At 39.2% G+C, this 19,466-nt stretch overlaps 3 protein-coding genes across 5 annotated transcripts in view; 1 reads left to right on the top strand and 2 right to left on the bottom strand.

Annotated features, from left to right (window-relative positions):
• The window catches only part of LOC134823462 (ras-related protein Rab-10-like), an 85,152-nt gene extending 68,984 nt beyond the window's left edge, over positions 1-16,168 (bottom strand). The window contains exon 1 of the mRNA XM_063834926.1: positions 16,155-16,168. The gene's annotated coding sequence lies outside the window, so the exon portion shown is untranslated. The remainder of the gene's footprint in view (positions 1-16,154) is intronic.
• LOC134823458 (oxygen-dependent coproporphyrinogen-III oxidase, mitochondrial-like) overlaps positions 1-19,466 on the bottom strand; it is a 40,214-nt gene that overhangs the window by 14,100 nt on the left and 6,648 nt on the right. Inside the window, exons 3-7 of the mRNA XM_063834922.1 lie at positions 9,756-9,900; positions 9,560-9,625; positions 5,909-6,021; positions 3,403-3,504; positions 2,996-3,095 (exon numbers count right to left, since the gene is read on the bottom strand). Coding sequence (XP_063690992.1) covers positions 2,996-3,095; positions 3,403-3,504; positions 5,909-6,021; positions 9,560-9,625; positions 9,756-9,900 — 526 coding nt within the window. The remainder of the gene's footprint in view (positions 1-2,995; positions 3,096-3,402; positions 3,505-5,908; positions 6,022-9,559; positions 9,626-9,755; positions 9,901-19,466) is intronic.
• LOC134823451 (MYND-type zinc finger-containing chromatin reader ZMYND8-like) overlaps positions 16,211-19,466 on the top strand; it is a 50,815-nt gene continuing 47,559 nt past the window's right edge. For all 3 annotated transcript variants that reach the window (XM_063834912.1, XM_063834911.1, XM_063834910.1), the window contains exon 1: positions 16,211-16,227. The gene's annotated coding sequence lies outside the window, so the exon portion shown is untranslated. The remainder of the gene's footprint in view (positions 16,228-19,466) is intronic.

Here is a 19,466-nt window from a genome sequence, read left to right as displayed (position 1 = left end):
ACAACTTTGAATTACACTTAAAAAGTTTGACGTGAGCAGATTATTCGAGTTGACAGCAAACAAAAAATTCACATTGCGTGGGCCCAGACCATATGGTTAAATTAGCCAAAGGTAGCGCGCGCAGTGTAATTTGACGCGCAGCGCGGTATACTCAATTTGAAAATCAGTTATTTTGCGGCTTCCATAAATGACGTTTCTGGTCTTTTCTAGCTGACGAGTTACAACATTTAATTCCAATGTGATATAATACGTCTAAGAGTACGAAATAGAATTTTGGATATTATAGGCATGAGCATCCTGCATAATACAATGTCCGGACATAATGCAATTTTAAATGTCTCTCATCTGGCCTTTTATCACATCTCTTGAGTCATAATCCAGAATTTTCTATTCCTTTAGCCTTTGGTCACAGTGCTAAACCTTTAGCCTAACTCCTAAGGCCAGAAACTAGAACATTGCCAAGTCCACTTTCTCTGCAGTTATGTGAAACAAGGTTAAGATGTTTCCGGTTACCAATGGAATATGGATCTTTTCAGTTTTCGTCCGAAATTTTCTTCAATCAAGAAAATGATATCAGGGTTTATTCATTAGATACTAGCTTTGATCTATTGAAACTTTATTCGCAAAAATATGCTCTAAAATAGAAGAGATTGATCTAGAGAAGTCTCATATATGGTACAGAATGCATGTAACCCTCACACAAATCAAAATGTGGGCATCTCACCTTCCAAACAGAAACTCTGACCCACACTTACAATCATGAATTTTATCCAATTTAAGAATTTTGTATTATAACCTGTACAAGGGAACCCAGGTGATAATCATTCTGGACGTCATGATGGGCCATTCACAAAAAGAGGATCTAAGCTTGGGCAATTGGGCATACAAGTTTTATACGGTATAGTAATATTGGGTGAGTCTAATACAGTTACACCTGAGCAACTCCATTACATAATGCCACAAAATGTTTCAAATTATAGTAGGTCACAATTTTAATAGAGGATCTACCCTGTATCCGACCCGCTCAAATAAAAAGCGATGATGCTTTTACATTATTAAAAACACGGCTTGTGGCTGACGAAAAACTTAGATCAAAGCATTCAGGGTAAGTGTCAAGGAGTGGGTCCTATCTGGTAGTCACTACAGTCAGCAATAAAATCATTTGATTGCAGGGTGTGGTCCGATTGGTTTAGTCGATGGAAATGAAAACCCTCGCCACACTGCATACATACGTGGCAACCATGCCATCGCCAGCTCAAGAGTAATAAATCGCGTGTATCTATTAATCAGTGACTCGGTATTATGATTTGTTTAAGGAACTCTCGGAGTGGCAGTGTTATAATTAGTATTTTATTCCACTCAACTACAGTACAGTATGAGCTTAACTACATGTCATACAAATAAATGTTAACTCGACTGATTCGCGTGGGCATGGTGATCATAAATTATATTGTCCCCCGCTTGCGCGGCAGCTCACCACCTTACTGACACCTCAAATGCAATAACGGACAACAAAATGCGTGCCACGTGCACCGGACACGTGGCAGCAAATTGGTGGACCATTGTGGAGCTACGTCAGAGCATGCAGGTCACGTGATGCGTCCATAACACAATATATCACCGTCATTTAATCAATCTTGGTTCTGTTCGTAAGTCGAGTCGGTGTGTTGAAGGGAACGTTTAGCGGAGGTAAATACTGCTGCTGAGTGTTGTAGTAGTATAACATATCGGGAGGATCTCATAAACCATTGCAATTTGTCTGACCATTTATTTGTCAAGCCAGCTATACTAAATTCAGTAACCGTGAACTGGACATTATTTATTGGTATTTTATTTGCCCAATACCCAGTCAATAATTTGCTACTTTCATTGTAAATGCAATCGTTTTTTCAAGCGCTGTTCGATATTTTTCCTCATTATTACATCGAATATTTTAGCTCTGATAGTCCAAGTTGATTATCCTGCATAGCCCAATTTAATCGCTTGATAATAAAACTGATAAAAGTACCCTATATCAGTAAGTCGAGCAGATGACAGAGCAGAAGGAAACAGACCCCCACTGTAGACCTGACAACAGTAAACTCAGCCCACTTCGCTCTACCAACACTCCCAGATCAGCCAACCCAGCCAGCTCTGCCGACAAAACACGGTTGAAGCGCGCCATGTCCACCCCCACTCTCCGCCTTCCCGAGGTGGACAAAGCGCTTTATCAGCGCTCCCAGACCATCAACAGTCCGGGACTTAGTCCTACTATAGTTAACAACCTGACCAGTGAAGTGGACGAGGCAACGTCCCAAGTTTTTGTGACTGTTTTTATTGCACCAGCTCAGGATCCATTGACAGGGGTCGATAGGGGCAAATGAGCTCAGCTCAAATTATCGTTATTAATAATGCGGTTAAATCATTATATAACTCATTTACTTCTTAACGTAATTTACTAAGATTTCAATTAAGACGTGTTATATTATTCAGAGATTTCAGTGTTTAATGATCATACAGAAATATTGATTATACTTTCGTTCTGATGAATAGAAAAACCGATTAAGAATTTATTTGTTGCAAATTTAAACTGTCGTTTGAAACAGTTTGAAATTGAATGTTTTGATCAAAAAGTTATCTATTTATAGAAACTTTTAACGTTATTTCAGAGCTATTCGGTGTTTTTTATTTATCACAGTACATAATATAATGGTGATAATATGAAAATTGATACTATGAAAATTGATAATATGAAAATTGATAATATGAAAATTAATAATGGTGATATCATGAAAATTGGCGCAAGGGTGAATAGAAACCATAAATAGGAGACCAGATCAAAGAACGTTTGAGAGCCGGTTTCTAACCGGCCCTAAAGAACTGGTCAGTGTTGAACCTAATAACATAGCGTAGGATGAAAGACAAAAACAGGTGCCTGGGAGTATACGTAACATCGCAAATCAAATCTTCCAGTCATTAAGACAAGTTTCAAATAAGAAACGTTAAAAAGTCTTACCTAAACCCCGAGATTCTCCTCTGTGTTTGATGTAGAAATACTCGTCACACCACTTTTTGAACTTGGGATAATAATCCTTGTCATGTCCATCACAGGCTGTCTGAAAGTGATAACAATAATGTCAGTAACAAGTATGTTACAATATAAACTTTATAAACTTTATTATAAATAAAACGTTATAATACCACTCATGTGTTACAACTTACAATGCTTCAGGATAATTTGATCAATACAATCTTGTTTCAAACGTGATTGCATTTGAAGAAAAGTATGAATATAAACGGAAAGAAAAGGAATTGCCACATCTTATGTAAGACTGATAAAGTTTATCGGAGTGAAGTCATGCCTCATGGAGCTGCTGATAATAAACCGTTAAAATAAAACTGAAAACCCAGAGTTTTACCCACTTTGAGAGTGGTGTGGAAGTGTTTAGCATCGTCTCTGTTTAAATATGTAGGAGTGAGGTCTGTTCCCCCACCAAACCACCATTGTTTGTTCTCCCCCGGGATCTGGAGAATGATGACGTCAATATAATTAATAATAATGTTATTAGAGACGAGGTGAATTGGCTGCCAGCCATATAGCAGTAACAAATTCATTGTGAGGAATATTTGACACACCCAGACACCCAAAAAGGAAGAGAAAAATCAATGGCCAAATAAACTTCGGCATTGGAACACAACTGATAGTGTGTTATTAATAACTTATATCATTATATCATGATACTAAAATGCCTGCTGTCCCAGGACCCAGGGAAGGATCTCATCTCGTTGGTGCGACTTGATTTAAATGTCTACACAACCTGCGTTGTACAGTGCACACGTTACTACGCGCATTGTATTGCTCTCTTGACTGATTAGCACGTGCGGAAATATACCAAGGTATGGAAAATACAGTAAATTCCTGTTTTAGCATACATTTTGGGGGAAGAATATTATGGGGTTTCGAAGACACTAGCTCAGCAAGCTTGCTTGACATCAGGGTCCCGTTTATAAAACGTACTGTAAAAGATCGCGGGAATACTTTAAGCTGTGATACTGCTTTACTTTGGTATCTCTTACAGTTGCATCAGTGATCAGTCTTACCAGTTAAAAAACTGTTTCAATTGTACTGTAATTCCTATAACATTACAACTGCTTTTCAAGTCTTTTGATGATTTTTAATTCAGAAATAGGGATGATTTATAAACACGCCGTTATTCAATAATCGCGCAGTTGACAAACGTGTTCACATAACATTGTAAAGTAACCTGAAAATTATCCAAAATAACGCCCCAAATTACCCAGCGGGACCCCGCCCATATCCCTGCAACGACTCAATATTAATGATACTTTGAACTACCTTTCTCATTTCTTATGATAACCAAATAACGGCTCGCTTTAGTCTCCCCACCCATCAACAATTTCTCGGCACACCCCCACTCAAATTAATGGGAAAAAGAGAGGACCATTATAATTTAGTGCAGCGATATGAGTTAATAGTTTGAGGGAACGGGCACTCCCAAGCACTATAAAATCAAGTATCAGCATATATCGAAGAGTATTTAACTGCTTTGTTGTATGTCTGGAGAGATGACACCCCAAGTTAAGTTGACATATACTGCTTCTGTATTATATCTTAACTGTTCATATAATTGATCGAAAACTAAGAAGTCTGGGAATCTCTCTCTCTCTCTCTCTCTCTCTCTCTCTCTCTCTCTCTCTCTCTCTCTCTCTCTCTCTCTCTCTCTCTCTCTCTCTCTCTCTCTCTCTCTCTCTCTCTCTCTCTCTCTCTCTCTCTCTCTCTCTCTCTCTCTCTCTCTCTCTCTCTCTCTCTCTCTCTCTCTCTCTCTCCCTCCCTCCCTCCCTCCCTCCCTCCCTCCCTCCCTCCCTCCCTCCCTCCCTCCCTCCCTCCCTCCCTCCCTCCCTCCCTCCCTCCCTCCCTCCCTCCCTCCCTCCCTCCCTCCCTCCCTCCCTCCCTCCCTCCCTCCCTCCCTCCCTCCCTCCCTCCCTCCCTCCCTCCCTCCCTCCCTCCCTCCCTCCCTCCCTCCCTCCCTCCCTCCCTCCCTCCCTCCCTCCCTCCCTCCCTCCCTCCCTCCCTCCCTCCCTCCCTCCCTCCCTCCCTCCCTCCCTCCCTCCCTCCCTCCCTCCCTCCCTCCCTCCCTCCCTCCCTCCCTCCCTCCCTCCCTCCCTCCCTCCCTCCCTCCCTCCCTCCCTCCCTCCCTCCCTCCCTCCCTCCCTCCCTCCCTCCCTCCCTCCCTCCCTCCCTCCCTCCCTCCCTCCCTCCCTCCCTCCCTCCCTCCCTCCCTCCCTCCCTCCCTCCCTCCCTCCCTCCCTCCCTCCCTCCCTCCCTCCCTCCCTCCCTCCCTCCCTCCCTCCCTCCCTCCCTCCCTCCCTCCCTCCCTCCCTCCCTCCCTCCCTCCCTCCCTCCCTCCCTCCCTCGCTCGCTCGCTCGCTCGCTCGCTCGCTCTCTCTCTCTCTCTCTCTCTCTCTCTCTCTCTCTCTCCTCTCTCTCTCTCTCTCCTCTCTCTCTCTCTCTCTCTCTCTCTCTCTCTCTCTCTCTCTCTCTCTCTCTCTCTTTCACTATTGTCGTCATAAAATGAGAACGCTTTGATTTAAATCGCTTAAAATCAAATAATCATACAGTCCAGCCTCTTCTGGAAACAATGGTCTTAAAGCTGATGTTTTCTTGTGATCTGACAAGCCCGGTTGGACATATCTTACTGCAGGATCCGTTGGATCTGCTGAGATCGAGGGCTAGAACTCGTTTCCGGGTGCCAAATTTAGGTGTCTCCATCACGTTTAATTATATAATGTATATAATATACTTCACGCGACCATCTTAAAATCTTATAAATAAAAAATATAAACAATATATTATTATCATCGTAATTTTGGATTCAAATCTTGGTATTGAAGGTGAAGGGGTACTCACCTCAAAGTAGCGGTAATTGAAGTGAATAGTAGGAATAAAGGGGTTTATAGGATGTATAACACTGCTGATACCCATAGCTGTGAACGGTACACTCTCTCCAAACAACTCTTTACCTGGTAGGGATGTTATGAGATATTTACAGAATCAGTTATTAATTAAGACAACTGTTGGATTTACTCAACGAGGAAAAAGGTCGTTAACGAGGTCGAAATCTCGCCATGTAATGCTTGTCCTTAATTTCAGAGAATTGAAAGATTTGGTTATGAAAATAACAAATAAGTGAGATGCAACGAACACTTCCTATCACTTATAGGTTTTAGAAGCGGGATTAACAATATAATGCTTCCTAGATATTAGAGTGCAGTGCAAGTTAATTATTAATTGTTTCATTGAAATATTAACACTTTCTGGACCATGTTACTTCAGACCGTTTGAACGTGGACACTAATGAGAATAATTAACGAGGTTTGCTTATCTATTGATCCTTACTCCTTAGGTTCATTAATCACCAGAAAAAATGCAACTTCTTACTTGACCATGTTGTCACCACTTCGGCCACGCCCTTATATTTTGGGTTCCTTAGAAAGGTGAAATACTGGTCCACTGGGCACCTACCAACTTTGAACTATCAAAATGCCCTCGATTTTAAAACACCCGTTTTTATACTGACTCAGTCTTCATTTAATAAGCGCTCCACTGCTTTTCATTCATCCTTGTATGTATAATGTATATCAATCATTTTTTGTTCAATTTCGTGGGAACAAATTTAAATCCTGTTCCATTTTCCTGTAAATATTGAAAAGGTTTTGTGGGTTGCTACTTACATATTGAACTTTACCTAGATTTTGAAGACCTCTGTCCATAAAAGACCTGGAGAAGTAATAAAAAAGCGGTAATTTATTGTCCAAGATCGTGTGCACGGGTCACTATTAGATTCACAATAAACTTTTCTATTTCAACATAATACATGATGACTTGATGAGTCTAATAATTATATAATGTCTATGCCATTTTACTCTATGCTTAGCGATGAAACCTGCCCCGGATACATATTAGATGATATAGTATATAATATAATATATTTTTCTAGACACCGGGTAATAATACATGGCTGTCTTTATAAAGCAAAGATTTGTAAAATATTGTTGGTCAATAAGTCGAACAGATCCTATACCACGTTATAAGACGTATTTTTCGTACCCATTAAACAGATAGTTAAGCTCATTTTGCATCACCATAATTATAAATAAATATTTATTATGTTCTATCGGAATCTGAAACTCTCTACGTGGCAGCCAGGAACATTGAGCACTAATTATTGGAGAAAACAACAACTTGTTTTGAAGGAGCTCCCTTTATTCAAGAACATTGTAGCGCCGTCAAAAAATGCGAGAATTGAGGTAAACAAAAGGGTTACATACTTATAACTTTATAAGACAACTGTGTTACTTTGTTCCTTTACAATACAAGTCCTTTTCTTTATGTACAGAACAGAGTACAATAGTATTATATTGGTGTATACTGTCTACACATCTGTAAGAATATTTAGAACGGTTACAGCCAGGTCACACAATCAATGAACTGTAAGACATGACTCCTAATGGTCAGTAGTCAGTACTCAGTGAATATCGAACAAATATTCAAGGTAATTTCTGGATCACTTTAGAGTCTCACACTGGGTTGTCCCCATAATAAGGGCATACCGCTCAATGTCCGCTACAACGAGTTTGCAACTACGTCAGTGGGGAAACATCCTGAAGTATCTAAGTTACTTGTGCACCGCCTACCAACAGGAACCCCCTTCAGACACGGATATTTGAACCACCTCATTTCACGTCTCAGCTGATCAAGATATTGCACTGAGGAGAATAGACCACGTCCCTTTATACTTATACAGAGAGCTAACCTTAATAACGATTAAACGCGAACATGATATTTCGTTTTTGTTAATTTCTCATAGATGTGGATACTGGTGGGGAGGTGAAGCACATTCATTTTAACACGTGACAGTATTTCTGGGATTCGATTGCACAATGCTGGAAGCTGATTGGCTAATTGCTGTAACGGGTCAGATTTATTATCATCCTCGAACCGCATAATAAATTGGTCTGACTTTGCCCCATAAAATAGGAGCAAGGGCATGAATTTGTAATTTGTCCCAGGCTCAATTTTGGACACCTTGTAGTCATAAGTCATTCCATCTGCATTCAGCAATCAGCATGCAGATATAGTTCGGCAGGAGACCAATCACTGCATCGTAGTTCATTTTCAGTTCCGGAATTGTGGAATTTTTATTATTTATGTTTTCCTTGCCTGATATACCGCGTACTTTTAGTTCTGAAGAACTACGCGGTCCGCGTAGTTCTCCAGAACTAAAAGTCACTGCTTTGCTGGAGAAATGCTAGTGATGTCCTCTGCAGGAGGTGACCGGGACATGATTTCAGGCCTGACCGGGACCGGGACCGGGACCGGGATACAAAATGTGACTTGACCGGGACAGGGACCGGGACTGGGACTGATATCCGCTGAGATTATCAATTTACCGGGACCGGGACCGGGACCGGGATGAAAAATGTGACTTGACCGGGACCGGGACCGGGACTGGGATAGCTCAAAATTGCCAATCCCGGTACCGGGATTCCCGGTACCGGGAATTCCGGTCGATTACTGGTTAATTCATGATCATAATTTATTACTCAAACTTGTTTAGCAATTTTAAACATTGTTGTATTTGGCTCAGAGGATGTTTAAAGATGAAATTCACAATGAATGAAAGGAAAAACTTAAAATCACAGTGAATGAAATTATGTAAAAGATCCTGGTCAAAATCCCGGCAAATTTGAGTGATTGACCGGGACCGGGACCGGGACCAAGAATCCCGAATTAACCGGGACCGGGACCGGGACCGGGATCATAAATAAATAAATCAGCATTTGACCGGGACCGGGACCGGGATAGCTCAAAATTGCCAATCCCGGTACCGGGAATCCCGGTCACCTCCTGGTCCTCAGAGGCAACATATAAGTGCGGTGGGTGCGGAATCTCACTATTGACCTAATACTGCACTTTTTTTGCACCATCGGCCGTTATTCTTTCGACATGTCCATAACTATGGCTAGGGTCAAACGTTTCACATGACATAACATTAAAAGTAGAATTGGAACATTGGAAAGTATAATTACTTTATATTCTCGGAAAGTTCTTTATCATTATTATCAGAAGGCAAGTAAATAATGCATTGACTTTAAATAATGTATTTTTAACACTGACTGAGTGGAGACTCTCACTTTGTCCCCAACTATCAAATTATACTGTCGATATTTGATATAAACAAAAGAGAATGAATCATGGCAAATGAATAACGTGCCTAACTGGATCGCAATCCCTCAACATAATATGAGATCGAGTCACTTTACTCACGTTAGTCGCTTAAACACACAATGTTCTTTTTCGCACATTTAAAATGGTTTTGGGCAGGTGCGGAATCGCACTACTTACAAAATATTACCGCACTTACATTTGTTTCTGGATGTCCTCGCTGTAGGGTGATTACGCCATATGATGGCCGAGTTAAAGCCCATCAAATTACAAAAGTGGACACAAATGACACAGTTAGATGTTACATTACATCAATATTACTCAAAAACTCACCTCTACTTTTCATTTGCTGGATCGCTTGTTTGGAGAGTGTACCATGGACCACAGATATATTCACACCTGTGAAACAGCTTGGTGAACGTGGAAATAAACCCGAGCAAGTGTAAAATTAAACAGCAATTCTAATTTGTAAACCCTTACCCCACCCCGTCCCCCCTGCTGCGCGTGCGCCCACGTGCTCAGTACTCACCCGCCTTTTCGAACACTTGGCCGTCTTGTACAATACACGTGATACCTCCACCACCAAGACTACCGTCTGCTTCAGTTGGTCTTATCCACCGGTCCACTGTGAACTCTTTACCTTCAATAGTTGCTAACTCGTCACACAGTGATTTCTGTGGGATTGTAAGTGGTGTTGAACGTTGAGAAAATATTTAATCACATCCGGTTCGGGAAGGTCTGTAGCCGTGATAAGAAGATACCATGAAGTAATTCATGTCTCTAAGACACTGATTCGTATATTTACTTTGGACGGTCATACAACTCCTGTTTTGCAAGTCGTCCTCGAATGCTAACACATTGTGAACTTCGGCCAATTTTATATGTTTGTTCGATTTGCTGTTTATCCGAATTTTTGCTATTTTATAAAATTTTCAAATCAAATCAAATCATCCACTAGCGTTATATCACGTTGACCTACTCTTTCGCAGTTTATTATTTAGCTTCCAAGCAGTATATTGGTTTGTTTTCTATATTCTTTCAGACTTTTGCTTAAGTCTAGTTATAATACATTACTTTATCATAGTTTATTGAACTAAGGTGTAGTATTGTCAGATCCCAGTTCATTTTGTAACGGAGTTTTGTATTAACAGGAAACGATGTAATAGAGTCGTTATACTTTAATGTTGCCATGTGGTGGCAAGTCCCCATACATCGTGGTCCGGTAGTTTCATTGCGTCCTAATATTATGGTAAAACTTGAAGAACTGAAGTTCTAAATATCATTCCCAACACTTTTGGCATACTGGCCGTGGTTATCTTTCGACTGACATTTAACGCACGATTGACGTACAGTAAGCACCCGGTCAAGACACATCTCACTAAACATCCGTCAACCGTGTGACTCTGAGAGGTCTCCCTGACAGATTACAAATTGAAAGTTCCCCCTGTTTATTCTAAATAAACGGTATTCTTAAACCCTTGAGGCTTAAACAGATAGTTAATCAACAGATAAGTGGGATAGGTTCCCAGATCCCTTTACGAGATAACTTCCCATAACTGTATGTGTGATAACTTCCCTTACCTATATGTGTGATAAGTTCTCTTACCTATACGTGTGATATCTAGTGATTCAGATAAATACCTGACTATAAACAGTTAAAGTATTATCATAATATGCAACCACAGTTTATGAGCTCACAGCTGTCACACTGTCTAATTCGTTACTTGAAGTTGACGACATCCGTCACTTGATGACGCACGAACAAAATGCATCTCAGAAGGATGATTAATCAACTTATCTTCTGTCATACAGCTAAACTTCAACCAAACTGTAGTGTAACTGGATGAAATTAATTCGCAAATGAATTGTTAATGGCTAATAGACCAATGCCGTTGGGTTAATTCCCATCCATTTCCTGGTTCGACCCAAACCTGACCAGAACTCGATGGGAAATAAAAATAAATTCTGTAATTTTGTATCCACATAATTATAACTCTACGTGAAGTTTGGACTGTTGTCTTTTGTTAAGCTCTGCGTTAGCTGATAAACAGTTTATTAGTTGTTCACATTCCAGAAAGACTGAACTACACAAATTGACGTAAGTTACTGGAGGGGATTCTTGAAACATAAAAGTGATAGTTTGTTGGCAACAGAAGCTCTCATCGTCTACAGCCGAGGTAGGTTAGCAAACAATTAAATAAATCGTAAACTCATATTTAGAGCTTACAAACAATCCAATTGTATTTGTTTTGCAACTTTGCAAGCTTTCTCTTACTTTTAAGCGTCCCTCTAAAGTTAACAAATACTCCTGTTTTTGTGTATTTTATTGAGGTTTTAAACCGTCAATTACATCTTCACTATCCGCTGTTCTACACCTAACATTTGGGGAATCTGAATTTCTTGAATGAGTGGAGTCACCCCTTAAATCAAAAATAATTATTTGATAGTGAAATATTAAACCCGGCAAGAATAAAATATCAAAATCATTTAAAACCAGCCGATTAGGAAGCATTTTTTGAACGGCGTGCTGGTAAGATAGCCGAAAACATAACATGCGAGCTTTGACTTTTTAATATACTAAACTATTCCTCATTAACAGAACGGTCCTGTTTTAGCTTTATACGGATTAGTATCAATTTTAAAGGGGTTTGTAGCATGCTTCAGTTGCAGTATGTGATCCATTTGACTATGAAATACCTAATACCGTAGTACTTAATTAATAGTATTATGATCTTCAAAATAGATATTTTAAGGTCAAATCGATCACCTACTGTAGCGTGCTACAAACCTCTTTTTAAAATTAATATTAAATTGTGTAAAGCTAAAAACAGGCAAGAAATTAAAAACCAGTTCGCTCCCAAAATACAGTGTTATTCGATTAAGATTGCTCTGAAAGTAGAGGTGGCCACTGGGGGGGGGGGGGGGGAGGGGGGGCAATGGCATAAAATGGTATAAAATGGAGAGTTTTTCTATGGAGAAAATGGAAAAACCCTTGGGTAATTCTCTATTGTATGCCATTTTATGCCATGAATTTTGATCATCGAATTACGTATGTGGCGGCTTACTTGGACACTCTAACATGTTTTTTTTTCGCATACCAGGTTACTCAAAGCTCATACCAAGCTACTAGAGGCTCATACCAGGCTACTAGAGACACATACTAGGCTACTTGAGCCAAGATCAATTCGACTATTTTGCAATTCAAATTCCACTCAATTTGACTCTGATAGTGATACATAGACACATGAAAGCGTCGGATCGCTAAGTAAGACTTGAGGGCTGGCCTGATACAATCAGAATTTCCTAAAGTTACACAGCTGAGTCCGAGGGATCGATCCCAAAAATTTCGGCATAATGTAAAAGATCACATGAACCTAAATGGGTTCCGAAAATTTAAAATTTTTACTTAAAAAACCTTTAAACATCCACAACGTACTTACAAATTGAACTCAATTGATAAAGCTATCAATTGCATCACAAAGGGTTATAGATTCCCAAACATTCTTAGTGGTATGATTACGAATTCGCTTTGGTAACTTTACAGAAACAAAAATTAAATAGTGGCCCAGGTTATACTTAAAGAGACGCTTAACGTATTGATAGAAGTCACATATAGATCATCACAAAGTAGCCTAATCCAATAGAATTGATATATTACAAAAACCAAAAAAATTTCACATGCACAACAATCATGGTAAAGAACTGGTAGCTGAACAAATGCAGGAAAGATTCTTAATCTTGATCGCCCGTATTGATACCTGCCTCTTCAGACTTCTGCTCTCCAGAACTCGTTTGCATAGGACCCGACTTCTGACGTTGTGACCAAGGTTGCTCGTTTCCAATATCGCATATCTTGTCGTGTGAAAAACCAAAAATTTTTGCTCATAATCCCATGAACTGTGTGGTTTTAAGGAAAATTTAAAATTTAATCGCGATATCGAGTACGTGCCTCAAAGGCATACTCCTCTCTGATAGGACTACGTTGCATGAACCTCCCATCGAGATGCATGAAGCTCACTCCAAATCAACGGTGATGTGGGACTTCAAACGATGAAACATGAAACTATAATCTCGGAAATATTTTACAACTGTTTTCCACGAAAGATGCAAAAGTGAAACGAACAACTTAAGTATTTAAAAAATACTCATCAGGGACGCTAGTATTTGAGCCGATTGTTAGGGAATAGAGTAGCATAAATTTTCTAGTTCCAGCTCTCTCATACAAATTTACAACCATGGTATGTTGATTCCTGCAATTATCCACCCACCCCCCCCCCCCCACCAGAGGCATTAATCGACGCCCGGCAAGTGATCCTAAAATATTCCGCTCTCCACCCTTTTGGTTAAAGCAGTCTGACTGAAAACTTATGACCTGGACAAACATGTGGTGAGCTCTGAAAAGCAAGTCCACTGCTCATTCTGGCCACCAATCCGAAAAACTATTCTATGCGTACAATTTCTACTTGCACGCAGTGCCAGATGAAACGTCTGTAGTTACTGATAAATAACGAGTATTCGCTGTTAGAGCATGATTGTACTGATAGTGGAAAGTAAGAGCCAACAGGACAAGGAATAGAAGAATCCTCAGCATATTCAGACTCATTATTCGTACATAGTAGATGAAAGTTTAACCTTTAACTACTTGTAAAAATAATTGTGAAATGTTACCGAAATTTGCCCCTGACTCCTAACTTCTTCTCATGTCTTGTCTTTCCAAAATTCCAATATGATTTACATTTGATTTAAACTTTAATTCTCAATAACCCTGTGATTTCCGAATACAAGAATTCGAAACAGTACCATAATACTTAATAACTATAAAACCTGCATAAATTTAAGTCAATTTTTTGAAGTACGTTTTTAAATTTTTCAGGTTTTGCCGAAGATATAAAGATCGAGCTTTAGGAAACAGTGATCGGTTTGGTTATGAGGCTTCCGCCCCAAAAACATGGATCGACCTCCGCCCTCGCGACCTCCGCCCTCGTGTCCAACCTTTTAGAAACTTTCCGCCTGCGTCCCCCCGCCCTCAAGTCTTCCGCCTACGCGACCTCCGCCCACGCGTCTTCCGCCCTCCTGACCGGTTCCCAGTGATACAATTTAGAAATCGATCGGATATCTGGCTATAGTAAGTAGTTAAGAAGGTGCTTGGCCTGATATCAATCAGAAATTTCATTAATTTTCAGCTCAAATTCTCGAGGGATAGGTCCCGAAAAATATTTCGGCTCATAATGATAAGAGTAACATGAACACTGGAGAAAAGTGGTTTCCAGGAAAACTTTAAAAATTTTTTACTTAAAAAACTTTAAAATTTTTCATCCTCTATACGTACCTCTAAAAGCAGACTCCCTGCTTCCGAACTCGTATTGCATAAGGGAGGCCTGCCATCCGAGATTGCATCACAAAGGGTAAGCCTAGATTCCAATATCGCATATCTTGAGTGAGGTGGGGATTACGAAAAACCAAAAAATATTTTCGGCTCATAATGATCAGGGTAACATGAACTGTAGAGAAAAGTGGTTTCAAGGAAAAATTTTAAAATTTTAGACTTCGGCCCGAGTTATTCGATTGATACGTGCCTCTAAAAGCAGACTCCCTGCTTCCGAACTCGTATTGCATAGGGGAGGCCTGCCCTTCGAGATTGCATCACAAAGGGTAAGCCTAGATTCCAATATCGCATATCTTGAGTGAGGTGGGGATTACGAAAAACCAAAAAATATTTTTGGCCCATAATGATCAGGGTAACATGAACTGTAGAGAAAAATGGTTTCAAGGAAAAATTTTAAAATTTTAGACTTCGGCCCGAGTTATTCGATTGATACGTGCCTCTAAAAGCAGACTTCCTGCTTCCGAACTCGTATTGCATAGGGGAGGCCTGCCCTTCGAGATTGCATCACAAAGGGTAAGCCTAGATTCCAATATCGCATATCTTGAGTGAGGTGGGGATTTCGAAAAACCAAAAAATATTTTCGGCTCATAATGATCAGGGTAACATGAACTGTAGAGAAAAGTGGTTTCAAGGAAAAATTTTAAAATTTTAGACTTCGGCCCGAGTTATTCGATTGATACGTGCCTCTAAAGGCAGACTCCCTGCTTCTGAGTAGTGAGCTCGTGTTGCATAGGGGAGGCCTGCCCTTCGAGATTGCATTACGAAGAGGAAGCCTCGACTCCAAGATCGTATATCGAGGGTGATGTGGGGACTTCAAAATCGGGATAGAAAACATGAAAACTTATAAATCTCGGAAATATTTTTACAGGATTGTTTTCAGCTTGGAAAGGCAAAACGTCTAGTACCAAAAATTAAGATATTTGAAAAAATATCTCTTATATAGGGGGGACGCTTGTGTTTGAGCTGGAAAATTGTTGAAGGTCGAAATACGATAAAAGGGCATAAATTGTCTAATTCCGTCCTTCAAAATTTTGTAAAACCCTTGGGTAATTGTTTATTTTATGACATTTTATGCCATCCCCCCCCCCCCCCCCCCCCCCCCCCCAGTAGAGCATTTATTGTCGCCGTATGACAAGTGATCCTAAAATTAGTTTCCAAAGAAACTTCTCCACCGTTTTGTTAAACGGTCTGACTGAAAATCTTTATGAGTCTGGAAATGTGAGCTTTGATCACCATCATATGTAAAGCAAGGTCCACAGTGTGCGTCAGTTGTCTGGCCACCAATCCGTATTATAAAAACTTATTTCTATTTTGCTGTTATTTCAACTATTTCTACTGGTCGAGCAAACTGCTTAGTGCTTACATTGGTATTAAACTCTTGTAGTTTACTGTTTATCAAATAACGGAGTAGTTCGCTGTTTATTAGTCTCATGATTGAAATACTGATAGTTGGATAATATTCGGTTGGAAGAGACAAGGACAAGTGAAACAAGGAAGTTGAGAGTAAGGGCAAATTTTCGGCGTCATCGCCATCTTCAGGCTCAAATTATTTGTTACATAGTAGAGTTGAAAGTATTAAAACTTTCAACACTACTATGTAACAAATAATTTGAGCCTGAAGATGGCGTTGACGCCGAAAATTTGCCCTTACTCCTAACTTCCTTGCTTCACTTGTCCTTGTCTCTTCCAACCGGATATTATCCAACTATCAGTATTTACTGTTTATCATTTAAACTATTTCAAAATTTCAATAACAGCTTTGATTTCCGAACAGCACTAAATTCCCGACCTAACAGAGCTAAATACTTAATAACTAGTAAACACCCTTGCAGGTATTTAAGGTCAAAATTTTTTTTTAATTTCGTTTTTAAAATTTTTTGCCCTACTCTTGCCGAAGGCAAAACGATCGTACGCGTAGGGAATAAGTAATCGGGTTTGGATATATGAGGTGGCCCGACGGCGCTACGTTGACGAAAAAAAGTCGGCTCCTTCGCAATATAGACCACTCCCCTATAATTATTTCTATAGGAAGCGTCTGTTATGCTGTGCGCTAGCCATGTGTTAATTATTTACAGTGAAGTTCCTCCTTCGCAAAGTTATGTTCCGCAATTTTCTGGATTCATTTATTGTTGATGCGCAGCGCTACATTGGTCAAATAAATTGTCAATTTTTACCATGCGCGAATCCCAAATTCATTTATTAAAAACATAGTATGTAAATATTTTGCACTTTCTTCCAGTCACATTTTTACTCGAAAGAATTAAGGGTACAAGTATATCATAGGGAAAATTGATCGTGCGTGGTTTGACCGCGGCGAAATTCTTGTAACGTTTTTAAATGGCATAAAATGGAAACTTTTTTATGGAGAAAATGGAAAAACCCTTGGGTAATTCTCCATTTAATGCCATTGCCCCCCCCCCCCCCCCTCTGGCCACTGGGCAGTATTAAAGTTGATACTGTTCTTTACCTCCAGTTCCACGTTTTAGTAGGCCCCCCCCCCCCCCCCCCCCCCCCCCCCCCCCTTTAGTATCAGAGGTTCTGGAAAATATTCCGCAGATGATAGTTAATAAAAATTGTTAATACAATTTTTTAGAATCATTTCGTTTCACACGAAATCCCCGGTCTGGGGTTTACTGCTAACGACACCACGCACACTTCCCTCCACTTCCCTATTTACGGTTTCTAACTGAAACTGGGCGGTTCCCCTGGTATTTGGTCATTAATAAAGGGAGCGACATCTAATAATGGCAATCTCGTTCACTTAATAACCCACTATTTGACATTCCACACCTCCGCTACCACTGGCTTGTCACGTTACCAGCTAAAATTGTTAAAAGGTCGTGTTCAACGGAATTTAATGAGTTAATCTCATCAATGCAAAGTGAAGAAACCTATATTCTGATTGGCCAAAGTAAGCAGTTGTCAGAAATGCCCAGGCGTATAAAATCTTTATTTGACAGGATCAGGAGAAGTCATAAAGGATAAAAAGGAGGCACAATAGCTTCTCACCACAGTGTTGTGTTACTGGTGCAGCCATTTCTTACTTTACTGGTGCAGCTATTTCTTACTTTACTGGTGCAGCTATTTCTTACTTTACTGGTGCAGCTATTTCTTACTTTGCTGGTGCAGCTATTTCTTACTTTGCTGGTGCAGCTATTTCTTACTTTGCTGGTGCAGCTATTTCTTATTTTGCTGGTGCAGCTATTTCTTATTTTGCTGGTGCAGCTATTTCTTACTTTACTGGTGTAGCTAATTCTTACAGGGTGAGTAAAAAAAACTACACAGTCCCAGAACCGCAAAAAGAAACATGCAAGAATTGTACTATTTTTTCAAGAATTTAAATTTTAAACCCCTTAAGACATGCATGACCAAATTCTTCAATCCACTTGATTTTTTGTATCAGCTATCTCAAGGCATATAACTGATACCATACAAAAGGATTCGTGCCAACTCCTTACAGTTTTTCCTCCAGAATTTTAAGAATCAAAGTGTATAGTTTTTTTTTACGCACCCTGTACTTAACTGGTTTGTGGTAACGGGTGTATTATATTTTAAGGTATTGTAAGGTATCGTAAGGTGGATGATTCTGTAGCTGCGCATTTTGAATGTTCAAAATGTTTGACATTCAATGATTTTTGTTATTTCTAATCGAATTCATTTGTAGTGGATTATTGCAGTTATAATTTATATGTGTCTATGCATATTAATTTATAAATTTACATATTAATTTCTGCAATTGTTTGTATCTATCCTATCCAGATCTTATTGTTGACCCCATTAAAACGTAACGAGTAATATAATATAAAACATCAAATACTGATAAAATTAGTTAAGTATCATGTCTAACATAGACATGAAAGAATATAAATATCTTACTGTAACTCCTACAAATATCTTAGATTCTAAGATATTTGTTGTATTATTCTATCGAATCATTCCATCGGCGCTATGTTAAAGTGAGTATATATGGGTACTTGTCATCAAAAATGATATTATTTGTGAGAAAGAAATTTAAACCGACCATTTTCCAAACCGTGTGTATCATGACCAATATTTGCCTTTATCGAGCTCTAACTTAATTTCACAAAAATATACCTATTTTCTTGTTGATCTCCGTTTTTTCGGTAAGAATAAATAATTTCACATACATTCTCTATTTTCCAGACAAAGGAAAATAAAATCTCTAATAAGTATGATTATGAATATAATATTAACAAATAATAATATATTTCCCATCAGATGAGTGTTCTATTTGCGAATCCACGAAGTAATGGATTTTGAGATTTTATTTCACGTTCAGCCATTTAATTGTTGAGACAGATAACATCACGAACGAAGAAATTTATGATTTACGTAAAATAGCGGGTACAATATTGATAGTTTATCAAACTTCCCTTCAAAGTTCACACGACTTTTGACAACCATCAAAATTAATTTTATCAATCTTATCATTAACTTCACGATATATTACAAAATAAGTACTTAAATCTCTAAATTTCTAAATTGGCAGATTTTATTTGACAGCTCCGTTAGCAGAGCTTCCGTACGAACATAGTTACATATTTTTTAAATCAGCATCTAGGATCGCAAGATTAATTAATCAAGGATCGTGTGATATTTAGATAAATGTATCTGCAATATTATCAACTTCCAATTCTGACCATCAAGATATAAAATATCTTGAGTGACACGATGTTCTGACCCCAGTTGACTGATCTCAATTATGTGGAGCATGGACCAAAAGAAGCTAGATCGATAAGCGGAACTATATTCTATATCTAAAGCTATTAGGGTTGGTCGTATAATAATGAGCTAAATAAATGGTGTCTGACTAACAGAATATATTATAATATA

Source organism: Bolinopsis microptera, chromosome 11, assembly GCF_026151205.1.
Source record: "Bolinopsis microptera isolate Bmic1 chromosome 11, MBARI_Bmic_1.0, whole genome shotgun sequence".
Taxonomy (NCBI): Eukaryota; Metazoa; Ctenophora; class Tentaculata; order Lobata; family Bolinopsidae; genus Bolinopsis; species Bolinopsis microptera.
This window is presented reverse-complemented; position numbering and strand designations above follow the sequence as displayed.